Below are 14,423 nucleotides of genomic sequence, written 5' to 3'. Positions count from 1 at the left end.
GCGCAGGCAACTCTTCCCTGTGTTGCACAGGTTCCTTGTGGCGATGGCTTCTGTTGTTGCAGAGCACGTGCTCTAGGCACGCAGGCTCAGTAGTCACAGAGCACAGGCTTGGTTTCCCCGAAGCATGTGGGGTTTCCCCGGACCAGGGACTGAACCCATGTGCCCCGCACTGGCAGGTGGATTCTTCACCCCTGGGCCACCAGGAAAGTCCTTCCCTTATTTAATTTTGAAGGAGACCCTGAGCAATTCCTATGGTTCCTAGCCTTCAAACTCTCTCTCTCTCACTTGCACTTGCCTTCTCTCTCTCTCTCTCTCTCTCTCTCTATATATATATATATATATATATGATCAAAGCAAATGATATATATATATGTGATATATATATGTGATATATATATATGTGATATATATGTGATATATATATGTGATATATATATATATATATCTAAACTCCTAATTAATGGCCAAACTTCAACAAAATCTTTTCTATATAGCACCATTGCTTTCCAACTTCATTTCCTCTCTTGTGCTTGGCATCTGTCCTGGGTATCTAATTACCTAGGGCCTATTGTTAATGACTTGGCATTTATATCTAAAATTTCTTCTCTCCACGTGAAAAAATGTGTGTGCATGTGTGTGTGCACGCACACACAGTCAAGTGAGTCCTGTAAAGCTGTCTTGATCCCAACACATCATCCTCTAACTTTTGGACCTGGTGATAGAACCTGAATATCAGACTTAAGGGCCTTTAACACATGGATATAGTTAATCAATGTCACCCATATTTATTTAAGTATTATTCAGATACTCCTCTCCACCTATTTTAAGAATAATCTATCATTTAATAATAACCACCATGTGCCAAAGAATGTGATAGGCACTTTATTGGCACTATATTACTGATCTCATAACAAATTCTAGAGATGCATTGTAAGTCTTGCTTTCTAGAACAGAAACTGAGGTTTTGAGCAGAGAAATACATGTAAAATATATCATGGCCAAATGACAGAATCTAAATTAACACTTATTAGCCAGTCCTAGACATAGCGCCTTAGTTTATATCACCTTGACTTCTACAGTTCAAACTGGATTGAGCTCTCACAAGCTTTTAAATATTTTATGTCATTTACAATACTGACTCAATATGTGAACCGTGAACTTCCTGATGTTCAAGCTGGTTTTCAAAAAGGCAGAGGAACCAGAGATTAAATTGCCAACATGCCCTGGATCATGGAAAAAGCAAGAGAGTTCCAGAAAAAACATCTATTTCTGCTTTATTGACTATGCCAAAGCCTTTGACTGTTTGGATCACAATAAACTGTGGAAAATTCTGAGAGAGATGGGAATACCAGACCACCTGATGTGCCTCTTGAGAAATCTGTATGCAGATCAGGCAGCCCCAGTTAGAACTGGACATGGAACAACAGACTGGTTCCAAATAAGAAAAGGACTACGTCAAGGCTGTATATCGTCATTCTGCTTATTTAACTCCTATGCAGAGTACATCACGAGAAACGCTGGACTGGAAGAAACACAAGCTGGAATCAAGATTGCCAGGAGAAATATCAATAACCTCAGATATGCAGATGACACCACCCTTATGGCAGAAAGTGAAGAGGAACTAAAAAGCCTCTTGATGAAAGTGAAAGAGGAGAGTGAAAAAGTTGGCTTAAAGCTCAACATTCTGAAAACGAAGATCATGGCATCTGGTCCCATCACTTCATGAGAAATAGATGGGGAAATGGTGGAAACAGTGTCAGACGTTATTTTTTGGGGGCTCCAAAATCACTGCCGATGGTGACTGCAGCCATGAAATTAAAAGACGCTTACTCCTTGGAAGAAAATTTATGTTCAACCTAGATAGCATATTCAAAAGCAGAGACATTACTTTGCCGACTAAGGTCCATCTAGTCAAGGCTCTGGTTTTTCCTGTGGTCATGTATGGATGTGAGAGTTGGACTGTGAAGAAGGCTGAGCGCCGAAGAATTGATGCTTTTGACTGTGGTGTTGGAGAAGACTCTTGAGAGTCCCTTGGAATGCAAGGAGATCCAACCGTCCATTCTGAAGGAGATCAGTCCTTGGATTTCTTTGGAAAGAATGATGCTAAAGCTGAAGCTCCAGTACTTTGGCCACCTCATGTGAAGAGTTGACTCATTGGAAAAGACTCTGATGGTGGGAGGGATTGGGGGCAGGAGGAGAAGGGGATGACAGAGGATGAGATGGCTGGATGGCATCACTGACTCAATGGACGTGAGTCTGAGTGAACTCTGGGAGTTGTTGATGGACAGGGAGGCCTGGCGTGCTGCGATTCATGGGGTCGCAAAGAGTCAGACACGACTGAGCAACTGAACTGAACTGAACTGAACTGAACTGAACTGAACTGAATGCTGATTCAGTGTTGGAGATGCCCTAGGGCTTCACTGGATATTTTTCAAATTGAATATTTGAGGGAATTTTATTTTTATAGTAGTAACCTAGATTATATATGAAAATCATTTTTACTCTTATACACTAAAGTGTGATTCATAGTCACTCTCAATCTCCCAAGTTAAGCTTTAAAAGGTAAATGAGGATATGTCTCCCTGTTATCACAACAGTATAAAATAGAAAAGCATCATTTTCTATTCTGAATAAAAATTAACTCAGAGAATATGTGAAATGGATTATATGAATAACACATTATATCATTCTAATCTTCTTAGATGTAAGTGTGTAAGAGTTTAACTTGTACAGATGTCTTAATTATTGTAGTATTCCAACCAGTTATTTAGTTTTCATTATTCAAAGATTGCGTATGATAATGAGAAAGTATTAGACTAGATTTCAGATGAATTAGGTTTAGAATTCACACATCTTCTTCATTCATGTAAACGAAGGAAATGATCATATTTTCTGAGTATCTATATCATGATTCATAAAATGAAAATACTATCTGGAATTTCTACCTTTTACTATTTTTAGGACCAAATTAGGACTTAGTTATGAAAGCCCTATAAACTTTTAAATGCTTATATAAGTTCCTATTAAAAATTACCCATGCAATATCTAGATTACAAAATAGCAATTTCACCCAAACTTTCAGATATGATTGTTTTTGCTTTAGCATTATGAAAAGATAATTTTAAATTGAAAATGTATTTCTTGTAAAATATACAGTATATTCAGGTCAATAATTTTATTTAACACCTTGATTAATGTGGGAACTAGGTTAGATATAAAAACCAATTAGAAGGAGAGTACAAAGAGAAAAACTGACATAAAAACTGACTTCGAAAGGGAAGGGATCAATTTCATCCCCACCAGGAAAAATTCATCAGCAATTCTCTCCAACAAAGAATCATTTGAATTGGGACATTGAGACCAACAAATACACAACTTACAAAGTTGTAAAATAAATTAAAAACTGTGAAAAGTACAGACTCATAGAATCAGAGAACCCTGAACGTATACTAGAGAAAACCTAGTTTTCATTGAAAAGATCCTCAGTCATCTTTTCCATTTATAAGTCTTTCACAATTTTTCCTGGGATTATGAGAAGAAATGTTAGAACCTTTCAGCACTGAGGAGAGCAGCACATACCTTTCTTCCTAATCATAAAGAAGTCTAATGTAGCCTTCCCATAGATCACAGTGTAAAATACCATAGGGCTTCACACTTGCTCATTGCTCAAAATAATGATAGGAAGAAAAAAAAAAACACTTAGAAATAAGTTGAAAACAACAAACTGAGTCTGAATACATTTTATGAGGAACCATAAGGGAAGTTTCTATCAAATTTTCATTTTTAATAAAATTTTCAACAGGTTCACCAAGCATGGCATGATAAAATTGATTCCATCATTTCTGAGTATGGATCTGAGGATTTCCCTCAAGATGTACCCAAGTGGGTGATTCTGAATGCTCTGCAGAAAATGGTAAGATGAAATTATCATAAAAGTAAAAAATTAGACACCAAAGGTGACAGCTGAAAAATGGGAAGACAAGGAAGGACAGGGGATGGGCACATGAATGAGAGGTTCTTGTATTTCTTCTAAACAAATGAGGTGGGATAGGATTGTCTAAACTTACAGATCTTGAGTTTTACTCTCCTTTTGTAAGGTGTATCTGCTTTTCTGGGTCAATTGATGTCTGGTCATTTTAACCTGGATTCATCTATAAAAGTGTTGGGAGTCTTCTGCCAAGTATAACAGTAATCTACTCGGTTGCATCCAAGGGGAGGTAAATTCTAAGCCCAGTCCCTGCTGGGCAGCAGAGTATCCTGATGGTTCCCATTTGAGCCTGAACATCAGGTTTGCCATGTGGTAACTTTATGATCCTGGATAAGAAATCTTCTTAACCTCAGGTACCATATTAACAAAATAGGCAGAATAACCCCTACCTCTGGTTGTCAAGAATAAAGGAAGTAATATATATATAATACATAGAAAGCCTTGCATCTGGGACACAGTAAGCAACTAATATTTGTCAGCTAATGTTGCTAGGATTATTATTTCACTGTTCAGATGTTTCTTGGCAAGGTAAGGGAAGTGTGCAGTCAGGCAGATGGTTACAAGAATAGATTGGCACAGGAACATAGTAAATGCTTGATTAAAAAAAAAAAGCAAATATTTTCATAGGCCTAGGTCCCTTTTTAGGCACTTTGCATATATTAACTCATTTAGTCCCCTCAATCCAATGAGATAAGAACTATTATCTTCATTTTGTAGATGAAAGTAGAGAAATTCATAACTTAGCCAGTGCCACATGGCTAATAGATGGCACAGCCAAAATTCAGTCCCTGACAATCTACACTAGATTTTGTGCTCAAGTGCTATACCAGAGTTTCACATAAACAGTTACTATCTTTAGTATATTTAATAACAGAAAAGCTTATTAGGAGAATTTAAATGTATTATAAGTGATTTTATTCACCTTATTTTTGCTTTAGTGTGTGTGATCTGAAAAGGTATTGCATTTTCAGATAGCATTATGACAGACAGCAGTGTATCAAACCATCCTAAGGTCATTAACCGATAAATCAGGATAACAATTGAGCAACTTCATTTTCACTTTTCACTTTCATGCATTGGAGAAAGAAATGGTAACTCATTCCAGTGTTCTTGCCTGGAGAATCCCAGGGACGGGGGAGCCTGTTGGGCTACCGTCTATGGGGTTGCACAGAGTTGGACACTACTGAAGCGAATTAGCAGCAGCAGCAGCAGGAAAACATGTCTATATGTATGACATGACTGTCATTAATGAGAATCCAATATATGTCTCCTAGCCATGAATATCATTGAGCATTGAGATAGTATATGTAGATTTGATTGTTTAACTAACTTTCAGTACCCAGTATCTAAAGTACTATGTTAGTCATTCAACGTTTCCAGGACTGTGGCAAGATTGTTGGCACATACTGAAACATAGTTGGTTGAGTTTAAACCAGTTCAATTCAGTCGCTCAGTTGTATCCGACTCTTTGCGACCCCATGAATTGCAGCACACCAGGCCTCCCTGTCCATCACCTAATCCAGAGTTTAATCAAACTCATATCCATCGAGTTGGTGATGCCATCCAGCCATCTCATCCTCTGTTGTCCCCTTCTCCTCCTGCCCCCAATACTTCCCAGCATCAGAGTCTTTTCCAATGAGTCAACGCTTTGCATGAGGTAGCCAGGGTATTGGAGTTTCAGCTTTAGCATCAGTCCTTCCAAAGAACACCCAGGACTTATCTCCTTTAGAATGGACTGGTTGGATCTCCTTGCAGTCCAAGGGACTCTCAAGAGTCTTCTCCAACACCAAAGTTCAAAAGCATCAACTCTTCAGCGCTCAGCTTTCTTCACAGTCCAACTCACACATCCATATACGACCACTGGAAAAACCATAGCCTTGACTAGATGGACCTTTGTTGGCAAAGTAATGTCTCTGCTTTTCAATATGATGTCTAGGTTGGTCATAATTTTCCTTCTAAGGAGTAAGCATCTTTTAATTTCATGGCTACAATCACCATCTGCAGTGACTTTGGAGCCCCCCCCCAAAAAAAGTCTGACACTGTTTCCACTGTTTACCCATCTATTTCCTGTGAAGTGATGGGACCAGATGCTATGATCTTCGTTTTCAGAATGTTGAGCTTTAAGCCAACTTTTTCACTCTCCTCTTTCACTTTCATCAAGAGGCTTTTTAGTTCCTCTTCACTTTCTGCCATAAAGGTCATGTCATCTCCATATCTGAGATTATTGATATTTCTCCCGGCAATCTTGATTCCAGCTTGTGTTTCTTCCAGCCCAGCATTTCTCATGATGTATTCTGCATATAAGTTAAATAAGCAGGGTGACAATATACAGCCTTGATGTACTCCTTTTCCTATTTGGAACCAGTCTGTTGTTCCATGTCCAGTTCTAACTGTTGCTTCCTGACCTGCATACAGGTTTCTCAAGAGGCAGGTCAGGTGGTCTGGTATTTCCATCTCTTTCAGAATTTTCCACAGTTTACTGTGATCCACGCAGTCAAAGGCTTTGGCATAGTCAATAAAGCAGAAATAGATGTTTTTCTGGAACTCTCTTGCTTTTTCCATGATCCAGCAGATGTTGGCAATTTGATCCCTGGTTCCTCTGCCTTTTCTAAAACCAGCTTGAACACCTGGAAGTTCATGGTTCACGTATTGCTGAAACCTGGCTTGGAGAAATTTGAGCATTACTTTACTAGTGGGTGAGATGAGTGCAGTTGTGCAGTAGTTTGAGCATTCTTTGGCATTGCCTTTCTTTGGGATTGGAATGAAAACTGACCTTTTCCAGTCCTGTGGCCACTGCTGAGTTTTCCAAATTTGCTGGCATATTGAGTGCAGCACTTTCACAGCATCATCTTTCAGGATTTGAAATAGCTGCACTGAATTCCATCACCTCCACTAGCTTTGTTCGTAGTGATGCTTTCTAAGGCCCACTTGACTTCACATTCCAGGATGTCTGGCTCTAGGTGAGTGATCACACCATCATGATTATCTTGATCGTGAAGATCTTTTTTGTACAGTTCTTCCGTGTATTCTTGCCTCTTCTTAATATCTTCTGCTTCTGTTAGGTCCCTACAATTTCTGTCCTTTATCGAGCCCATGTTTGCATGAAATGTTCCCTTGGTATCTCTAATTTTCTTGAAGAGATCTCTAGTCTTTCCCATTCTGTTCTTTTCCTCTCTTTCTTTGCATTGATCGCTGAGGAAGGCTTTCTTATCTCTTCTTGCTATTCTTTGGAACTCTGCATTCAGATGCTTATATCTTTCCTTTTCTCCTTTGCTTTTTGCCTCTCTTCTTTTCACAGCTATTTGTAAGGCCTCCTCAGACAGCCATTTTGCTTTTTTGCATTTCTTTTCCTTGGGGATGGTCTTGATCCCTGTCTCCTGTACAATGTCATGAACCTCATTCCATAGTTCATCAGGCACTCTGTCTATCAGATCTAGTCCCTTAAATCTATTTCTCACTTCACTGTATAGTCATAAAGGATTTGATTTAGGTCATACCTGCATGGTCTAGTGGTTTTCCCTACTTTCTTCAATATAATTCTGAACTTGGCAATAAGGAGTTCATGATCTGAGCCACAGTCAGCTCCCGGTCTTGTTTTTGCTAACTGTATAGAGCTTCTCCTGGAGAAGTCAATGGTACCCCACTCCAGTACTCTTGCCTGGAAAATCCCATGGGTTGAGGAGCCTGGTAGGCTGCAGTCCATGGGGTCGCTAAGAGCCAGACACGGCTGAGCGACTTCACTTTCACTTTTCACTTTCATGCATTGGAGAAGGAAATGGCAACCCACTCCAGTGTTCTTGCCTAGAGAATCCCAGGGATGGGGGAACCTGGTGGGCTGCCATCTATGGGGTCGCACAGAGTCAGAAACGACTGAAGCGACTTAGAAGCAGCAGCAGCAGAGCTTCTCCATCTTTGGCTGCAATAGTCAATCTGATTTCGGTGTTGACCATCTGGTGATGTCCATGTGTAGAGTGTTGTTGGAAGAGGGTGTTTGCTATGACCAGTGCATTCTCTTGGCAAAACTCTATTAGCATTTGCCTTGCTTCATTCCATACTCCAAGGCCAAATTTGCCTGTTACTCCAGGTGTTTCTTGACTTCCTACTTTTGCATTCCAGTCCCCTATAATAAAAAGGACATCTTTTTCAGGTGTTAGTTCTAAAAGGTCTTGTAGGTCTTCATAGAACCATTCAACTTCAGCTTCTTCAGCGTTACTGGTTGAGGCATAGACTTGGATTACTGTGATATTGAATGGTTTGCCTTGGAGACGAACAGAGATCATTCTGTCATTTTTGAGATTGCATCCAAGTACTGCATTTTGGACTCTTGTTGACCATGATGGTTACTCCATTTCTTCTAAGGGATTCCTGCCCACAGTAGTAGATATAATGGTCATCTTAGTTAAATTCACCCATTCCAGTCCATTTTAGTTCGCTGATTCCTAGAATGTCGATGTTCACTCTTGCCATCTCCTTTGACCACTTCCAATTTGCTTTGATTCATGGACCTGACATTCCAGGTTCCTATGCAATATTGCTCTTTACTGCATTGGACCTTGCTTTTATCACCAGTCATATCCACAACTGGGTATTGTTTTTGCTTTGGCTCCATCCCTTCATTCTTTCTGGAGTTATTTCTTCACTGATCTCCAGTAGCATACTGGGCACCTAATGACCTGGGAATTCCTCTTTCAGTATCCCATCATTTTGCCTTTTCATACTGTTCATGCGGTTCTCAAGGCAAGAATACTGAAGTGGTTTGCCATTCCCTTCTCCAGTGGACCACACTGGGTCAGACCTCTCCACCATGGCCCGCCCATCGTGGGTGGCCCCACGGGCATGGCTTAGTTTCATTGAGTTAGACAAAGCTGTGGTCCGTGTGATTAGATTGACTAGTTTTCTGTGACTATAGTGTTACTGATACATAGGTGGTACTGATGCTATAACTTTCAATAACAAGTTTAGAAAATAATGATCTACTCACTTTAACTTTCTCTTATTTTCTAGGTGAAAAATATATAAGCTGATTCTTTCACATCCTTTCAACTCAGCTTGATAGGATTGGAAATGAGACATTTCATAGATGATTGATCACTTCTATGACTCTTTTCCTTATAACCTTTGGGTTTTTTTGTGTGTGTGTCAGCTTTTCACAGCATACAAAATATAAGGTTAACATCTTACATTAACCCTAAGAATGTAGAAATAACCTGAGTCTCTCTATATATTAAACATATATGGCAGCATATTTTGGATAAATCACAAAGAAAACTGTTATAGTTAGGAGAAGGTATGGCTCAAGGGATTCTCCCTCCTATGTTCTGCCTCTAAACATGATTTAGTAAATCCAGTATATCTTTCATCCTGAACGCTATAAGGTAAATCCAGATATAACAATTTCATTCAAACATAGCTCACTTATATGAGTAGAGATCTTTAATTCTGATTAATATCAACCATAGCAGCAATAGCAACAAAAAATATTTTTGTTTAAACAAACAAAAATATAGTTGTTTAATCTGTTATAATTCAATGCAGAATAAATTAATAAATTTATCATAAAACCACTTTGAGAAGCATAGGAGTCATATAATTAACTGCCTTTTGAATATTCTATAGTAAAACTTATAGAATCATTTTTCTAGTTTCAGTGTTGTGACCTAAAAAATTACTCAGACTGGACCAAGAACAAGAATAAAGAAAATTCAGAACAGGTGCCATGTTCTTGCACAAATTCTACATTAAGAAAGTGGTTTTGTGATGAGCCACTGAATGCAACGTACCTACAGGTAAATATAAGCCAAGGCTTCTCCAAGTGTTTACAGTACCCTGTTTTGTTTTGTGTTTTTTGTTTGTTTTGTTTTTTTGCAGGTCATTTTAGAAATTTGAGCAAATTGTTGTATTAAAAACAATGCCATTCATGGTTATTAGGTTCTTAAGCACCTTGCTAATGAAAGCACAGCGAAGTGGATTGTATCATTTACATAACAAAGTCATTAAACTTTCTGGAATATGTGATCTAAGTGTGCCTAGAACTTGGGATTCCATTAACTCTCTCCTCAACCATCTTTTGACAGAGGAGATCCTTTTGGTGAATCTCCGTTGTATAGGACTGGTAAAGGAACTGCAACAGCAGAAATAAAGAGGCATGAGGTTTGGCAAAAAACTAAGGGAGGAAATCCCAGATGTGTCAAGGGTAGTGTTCACATAAAGGTGGCAGAAACCAGAGAAGAGGTTCATCTGTAGCAACTGCTCTTTACACATATAGGACATGATAAACTAGGGATTTCCATCCAATAACTTCTAATACTTTGTGTAGTTTAGTTTCTATATTGATGTTATTCTAATTTTAAGATGTCTTTCAATAACATAATTCATTCATAGAGAAATGGAGGATTCTCCATTTAAGGATTCCATTTAATCTCCACTTAAGGAATTTCCATTTAAGGAATCTCCATTTGGAGGATTCTCCAAGAAAGGTTCTCTTTGGGAAGTATCATGTTAGGCAATGTATATGCCCTGCTGAATTTCAGTAGTGTTCAGAAAATCAAATCCCTCTCAAAACTTAATAAATTTCTGATTTCAACTACCTGACAACATCTTAGCAACTTAAAAAGTAGCAGCTGAGGCATCCTGCTATTGTAGGAAGCTCTCTGGGCTAACGGAGAAGGCAATGGCAACCCACTCCAGTACTCTTGTCTGGAAATTCCCATGGACGGAGGAGCCTGCTGGGCTGCAGTCCATGGGGTTGCCAGGAGTTGGACACGACTGAGCGACTTGACTTGCACTTTTCACTTTCATGCACTGGAGAAGGAAATGGCAACCCACTCCAGTGTTCTTGCCTGGAGAATCCCAGGGACGGAAGAGCCTGCTGGGCTGCCGTCTATGGGGTCGCACAGAGTCGGACATGACTGAAGTGACTTAGCAGCAGCAGCAGCAGCTCTGGGCTAAAAGTCCAGTCTCCAGTTAGATGTTGACTTGCTTTTTAGACTTTGGTACATTACTAATCTCTTTGTCTCTTCTCTGTAATGGAATTATGTATGAAACCATTTATATCTCCAAGTCAATCTAAGTAAGTTCTTTTCCTTAGGGTTGTGAAAATAAAATCAACACATGGTATCATGCTAATGCTTTGACATTAATTGGAATTAACTTTGGACTTTTGGCTTCAGAGGTAAGTTTTTGTTTATATGTTTAAAGATTAAAAAAATTAAGTATAAAGTATATGGGATAGACTGTAGAACAACCAGATGGAGACCTAAGGAGACTAATTAGTCCAATAGGAGCCAGGACCCTGAAACTGTTCACACACGGGAGGTCCCAACTGAGGGCAATACCCTTAGATCAGCCTGGGTGGAGCCTCGAAATCGCTGTCATCCAGGACTTTCATGGCAGTCCAGTTGGTTAAGACACCCCACTTCCAATGCAGGGGGCTTGGGTTCGATTCCTGGTTGGGGAACTAAAATCCCACAGGCTGCATGGCATGTTCAAAAATATATAAACACTTTTTTTTAATGGCTTTATAAAAAAAATAAGTTGTTCTCCTGGGAGGTAGTGATTTCATTTCTTTGTGATTAAAAAAAAAAGTACTTCATATCTTGGCAGTGAGTTGACCATGATTCGCAGTGTGTACACTGGCAAATTTCTTAAATATAGGCAGATGTTTGACATTAGTAAATGTATTCAATCATACACTCTTTCATTCATTGCTTCATTCATTCACTCAATAAATGTGGAAGGGGGAGGAACACCTACTATGTGTCAGGTGCTGTACTAGATGCTAGAGATACATTGGGAAGCAAAAATCTACATATTCCTTGACTTCCAGGGTGCCAACTGCAAAACTGAGGTTCAGAAATAGTACTTAATTCTCCAGTCCCAGTGAAGACCAATAAAAGCTAGTGAAGGGTATGGATTCAAAGAAATTGTAAGACTGTATAGATTATTATTGTGTAGAATATGACAGAATAAATATATAACATGTGATTTGGCCAAAATAGGATAGCAAATTTAATTTACATTGATTCACAAAGAAGTATCAACAACCTCAGATATGCGGATGATACCACTCTAACGGCAGAATGCAAAGAGGAAATAAAGAGCCTCTTGAAGAAGGTGAAAGAGGAGAGTGAAAAAGCTGGCTTAAAACTCAACATTCAAAAAATTAAGACCATGGTAGCCAGTCCCATTACTTCATGGCAAAAGATGGGGAAAAAGTGGAAGCAGTGACATATTTTCTTACCTTGGGCTCCAAAATTACTGTAGACAGTGACTGTAGCCATGAAATTAAAAAATGCTTGCTCCCTGAAAGGAAAGCTATGACAAATCTAGACAGAAAAGCAGAGACATCACTTAGCCAACAAAGTTTTGTATAGTCAAAAGTATGGCTTTTCCACCAGTCATGTACAGATGTGAGAACTGGACCATAAAGAAGGCTGAATGCTGAAGAATTGATGCTTTTGAATTGTGATGCTAGAGAAGACTCTTGAGAGTCCTTTCGACAAGGAGATCAAACCAGTCAATTCTACAGGAAATAAGTCCTGAATATTCATTGGAAGGACTGATGCTGAAGCTCCAATACTTTGGCCACCTGATGTGAAGAGCCAGCTTATTGTAAAAGACCCTGATGCTGAAAAAGATTGAGGGCAGGTGGAGAAGAGGGTAACAGAGGATGAGATGGCTGGATGGCATCACCAAGTCAGTGGACATGAGTTTGAGCAAACTCTGGGAGGTGGTGAAGGGCAGGGAAACCTGGCATGCAAAGAAAGACCAGGACACAACTTAGCAACTGAAAAACAACCAGGGCCCTCACCTAAAGTTCCATAAATGCTTTTCAGCTGGTAAGAGTGTTTAGTCTCAGGATGGTGGTAAACAAGGCAGTCTTATAAGCATTGATACTCCTTTTAAATGTTTATTCTCTATTGTATTCATCCTGAGGCAATTAAGATAAGACAGAATGGGGGATATTATTGGGTTCCAGTTTATCATCTACCCTTTCCAGACCATCTTTCATGATCCTGTAACAAAAAGAGGCAGTTTTTTGGAAGTGATGATGTTAGAAAAATGATGTACACAAAACATCAGCAGTTTATCACAGCATCTAGCCCAGTGATAGCCCATGTCATTAAAATTGAGAAGTCTATTCCTTCACCCTCTCTGTAAATGAACTTGGTGACAGCTGGGCTACCCTGCAAGACTTACTCTGCTGACTTCTTTCTTATTCACAATGATATGTACCTTACTTGGAAATGGTCTCACCCTCCTTCCTCCCTTTTCCCTTTGCAGAATACATTTTGGTGATTACGTGGTGTTAACTTTAGAAATTATTCTTACTGATTACATTTTGATCTCTTATTGTTTCCCTTTTTTTCAGGTTTTGCAATTCTCATTAACTGTTTGTTTCTTCAGACACATCAAGAATAGAATATATGCAGAAAAGTGATCACTGGATTTTAATTTGTCTGGAAGAAACCAATTAACTCTTAAAATAATCATATTGAATTCTTCTAGTCCAAAATAAAAGTTTTGAATTACATTTATTGTTTAAGATTTAATCAAGTCAGTGGTTATATGTGACACAGAATTATTGAATATAATATCATTCCATGAAATTTTTATTAATATCAAATTCTACAGTTCAGTACATTGTCATTTTCTGAATTTGGAGGATATCATTGAATATACTAATTTCAATATATGGTAAATTATCATGTATGTTTTGAGTGTCATATGTAGAAAAAGATACCTGTATGATGCTCAGAAAATACTGTGTAAGCAATTATAACATATACCTTACATTTACAAATTTTAGGTAAATAACACTGATTTATAGATTTCAAAGAAAGAATGAAAATCTCGACGACACTGACCTCTACACTGAATTAATCTTTTATTTCTCTCTTCTTACAATGCTTAGAAAGTGGATAATAAATTTACAGTTTTACAAGTTTGGATATACTTAAGTGGCAATAAGAAAATATTTTAAAAAACATGAATTTTTAAATATAGTAAAAATAATCTAGTCTAAGTACTCACTGAAGTCTCATACTCATTACCTTCTCATTTTTCCCTTTTTTGTAAGTTATGCTCAGTGAATGCATATACAATTTTTTGAAGGATATAAAAATAACCTACCTGTTCTATTTTCCTAACAATGATACTGTGAGAACAGAAAAAAAAACTTCTTTGAAAAAATAAAAATTGCTGTACAGACATGAGGTGTTATCATATCATTGTTGTTCTTTATGAGAAAAGGCTGTGTTGATCTTGAGGAAATGAAGAAAGAATAGATTAACTGAAGATCCTGCATTGCTCCTGCTGTTGTAGAAGGCTCACTCTTATTTATATTTATTAATTCAATCATATCTATTTTCATCTGTCTATTCAGTACATTGCAGATTTCACAGACCTACAGGCTTTTCTTTTTTTTTTTAGTAAG

The 14,423-nt window shown here is 38.2% G+C and overlaps 1 protein-coding gene across 2 annotated transcripts in view; it reads left to right on the top strand.

Moving 5' to 3' along the window:
• The window catches only part of TSPAN19 (tetraspanin 19), a 30,819-nt gene extending 16,644 nt beyond the window's left edge, over nt 1-14,175 (top strand). The window contains exons 5-8 of one of the 2 annotated variants that reach the window (XM_018049084.1): nt 3,803-3,913; nt 9,631-9,774; nt 11,076-11,159; nt 13,359-14,175. In XM_018049084.1, coding sequence (XP_017904573.1) covers nt 3,803-3,913; nt 9,631-9,774; nt 11,076-11,159; nt 13,359-13,427 — 408 coding nt within the window. In that variant the 3' untranslated portion in view covers nt 13,428-14,175. The remainder of the gene's footprint in view (nt 1-3,802; nt 3,914-9,630; nt 9,775-11,075; nt 11,160-13,358) is intronic. The other variant, XM_005679776.2, reaches the window with a different exon arrangement.

The sequence above is a fragment of the Capra hircus genome, chromosome 5, assembly GCF_001704415.2.
Source record: "Capra hircus breed San Clemente chromosome 5, ASM170441v1, whole genome shotgun sequence".
NCBI classification, from domain to species: domain Eukaryota; kingdom Metazoa; phylum Chordata; class Mammalia; order Artiodactyla; family Bovidae; genus Capra; species Capra hircus.
Note: the sequence above shows the minus strand (reverse complement) of the source record. Positions and strands in the feature narration are given on the sequence as shown.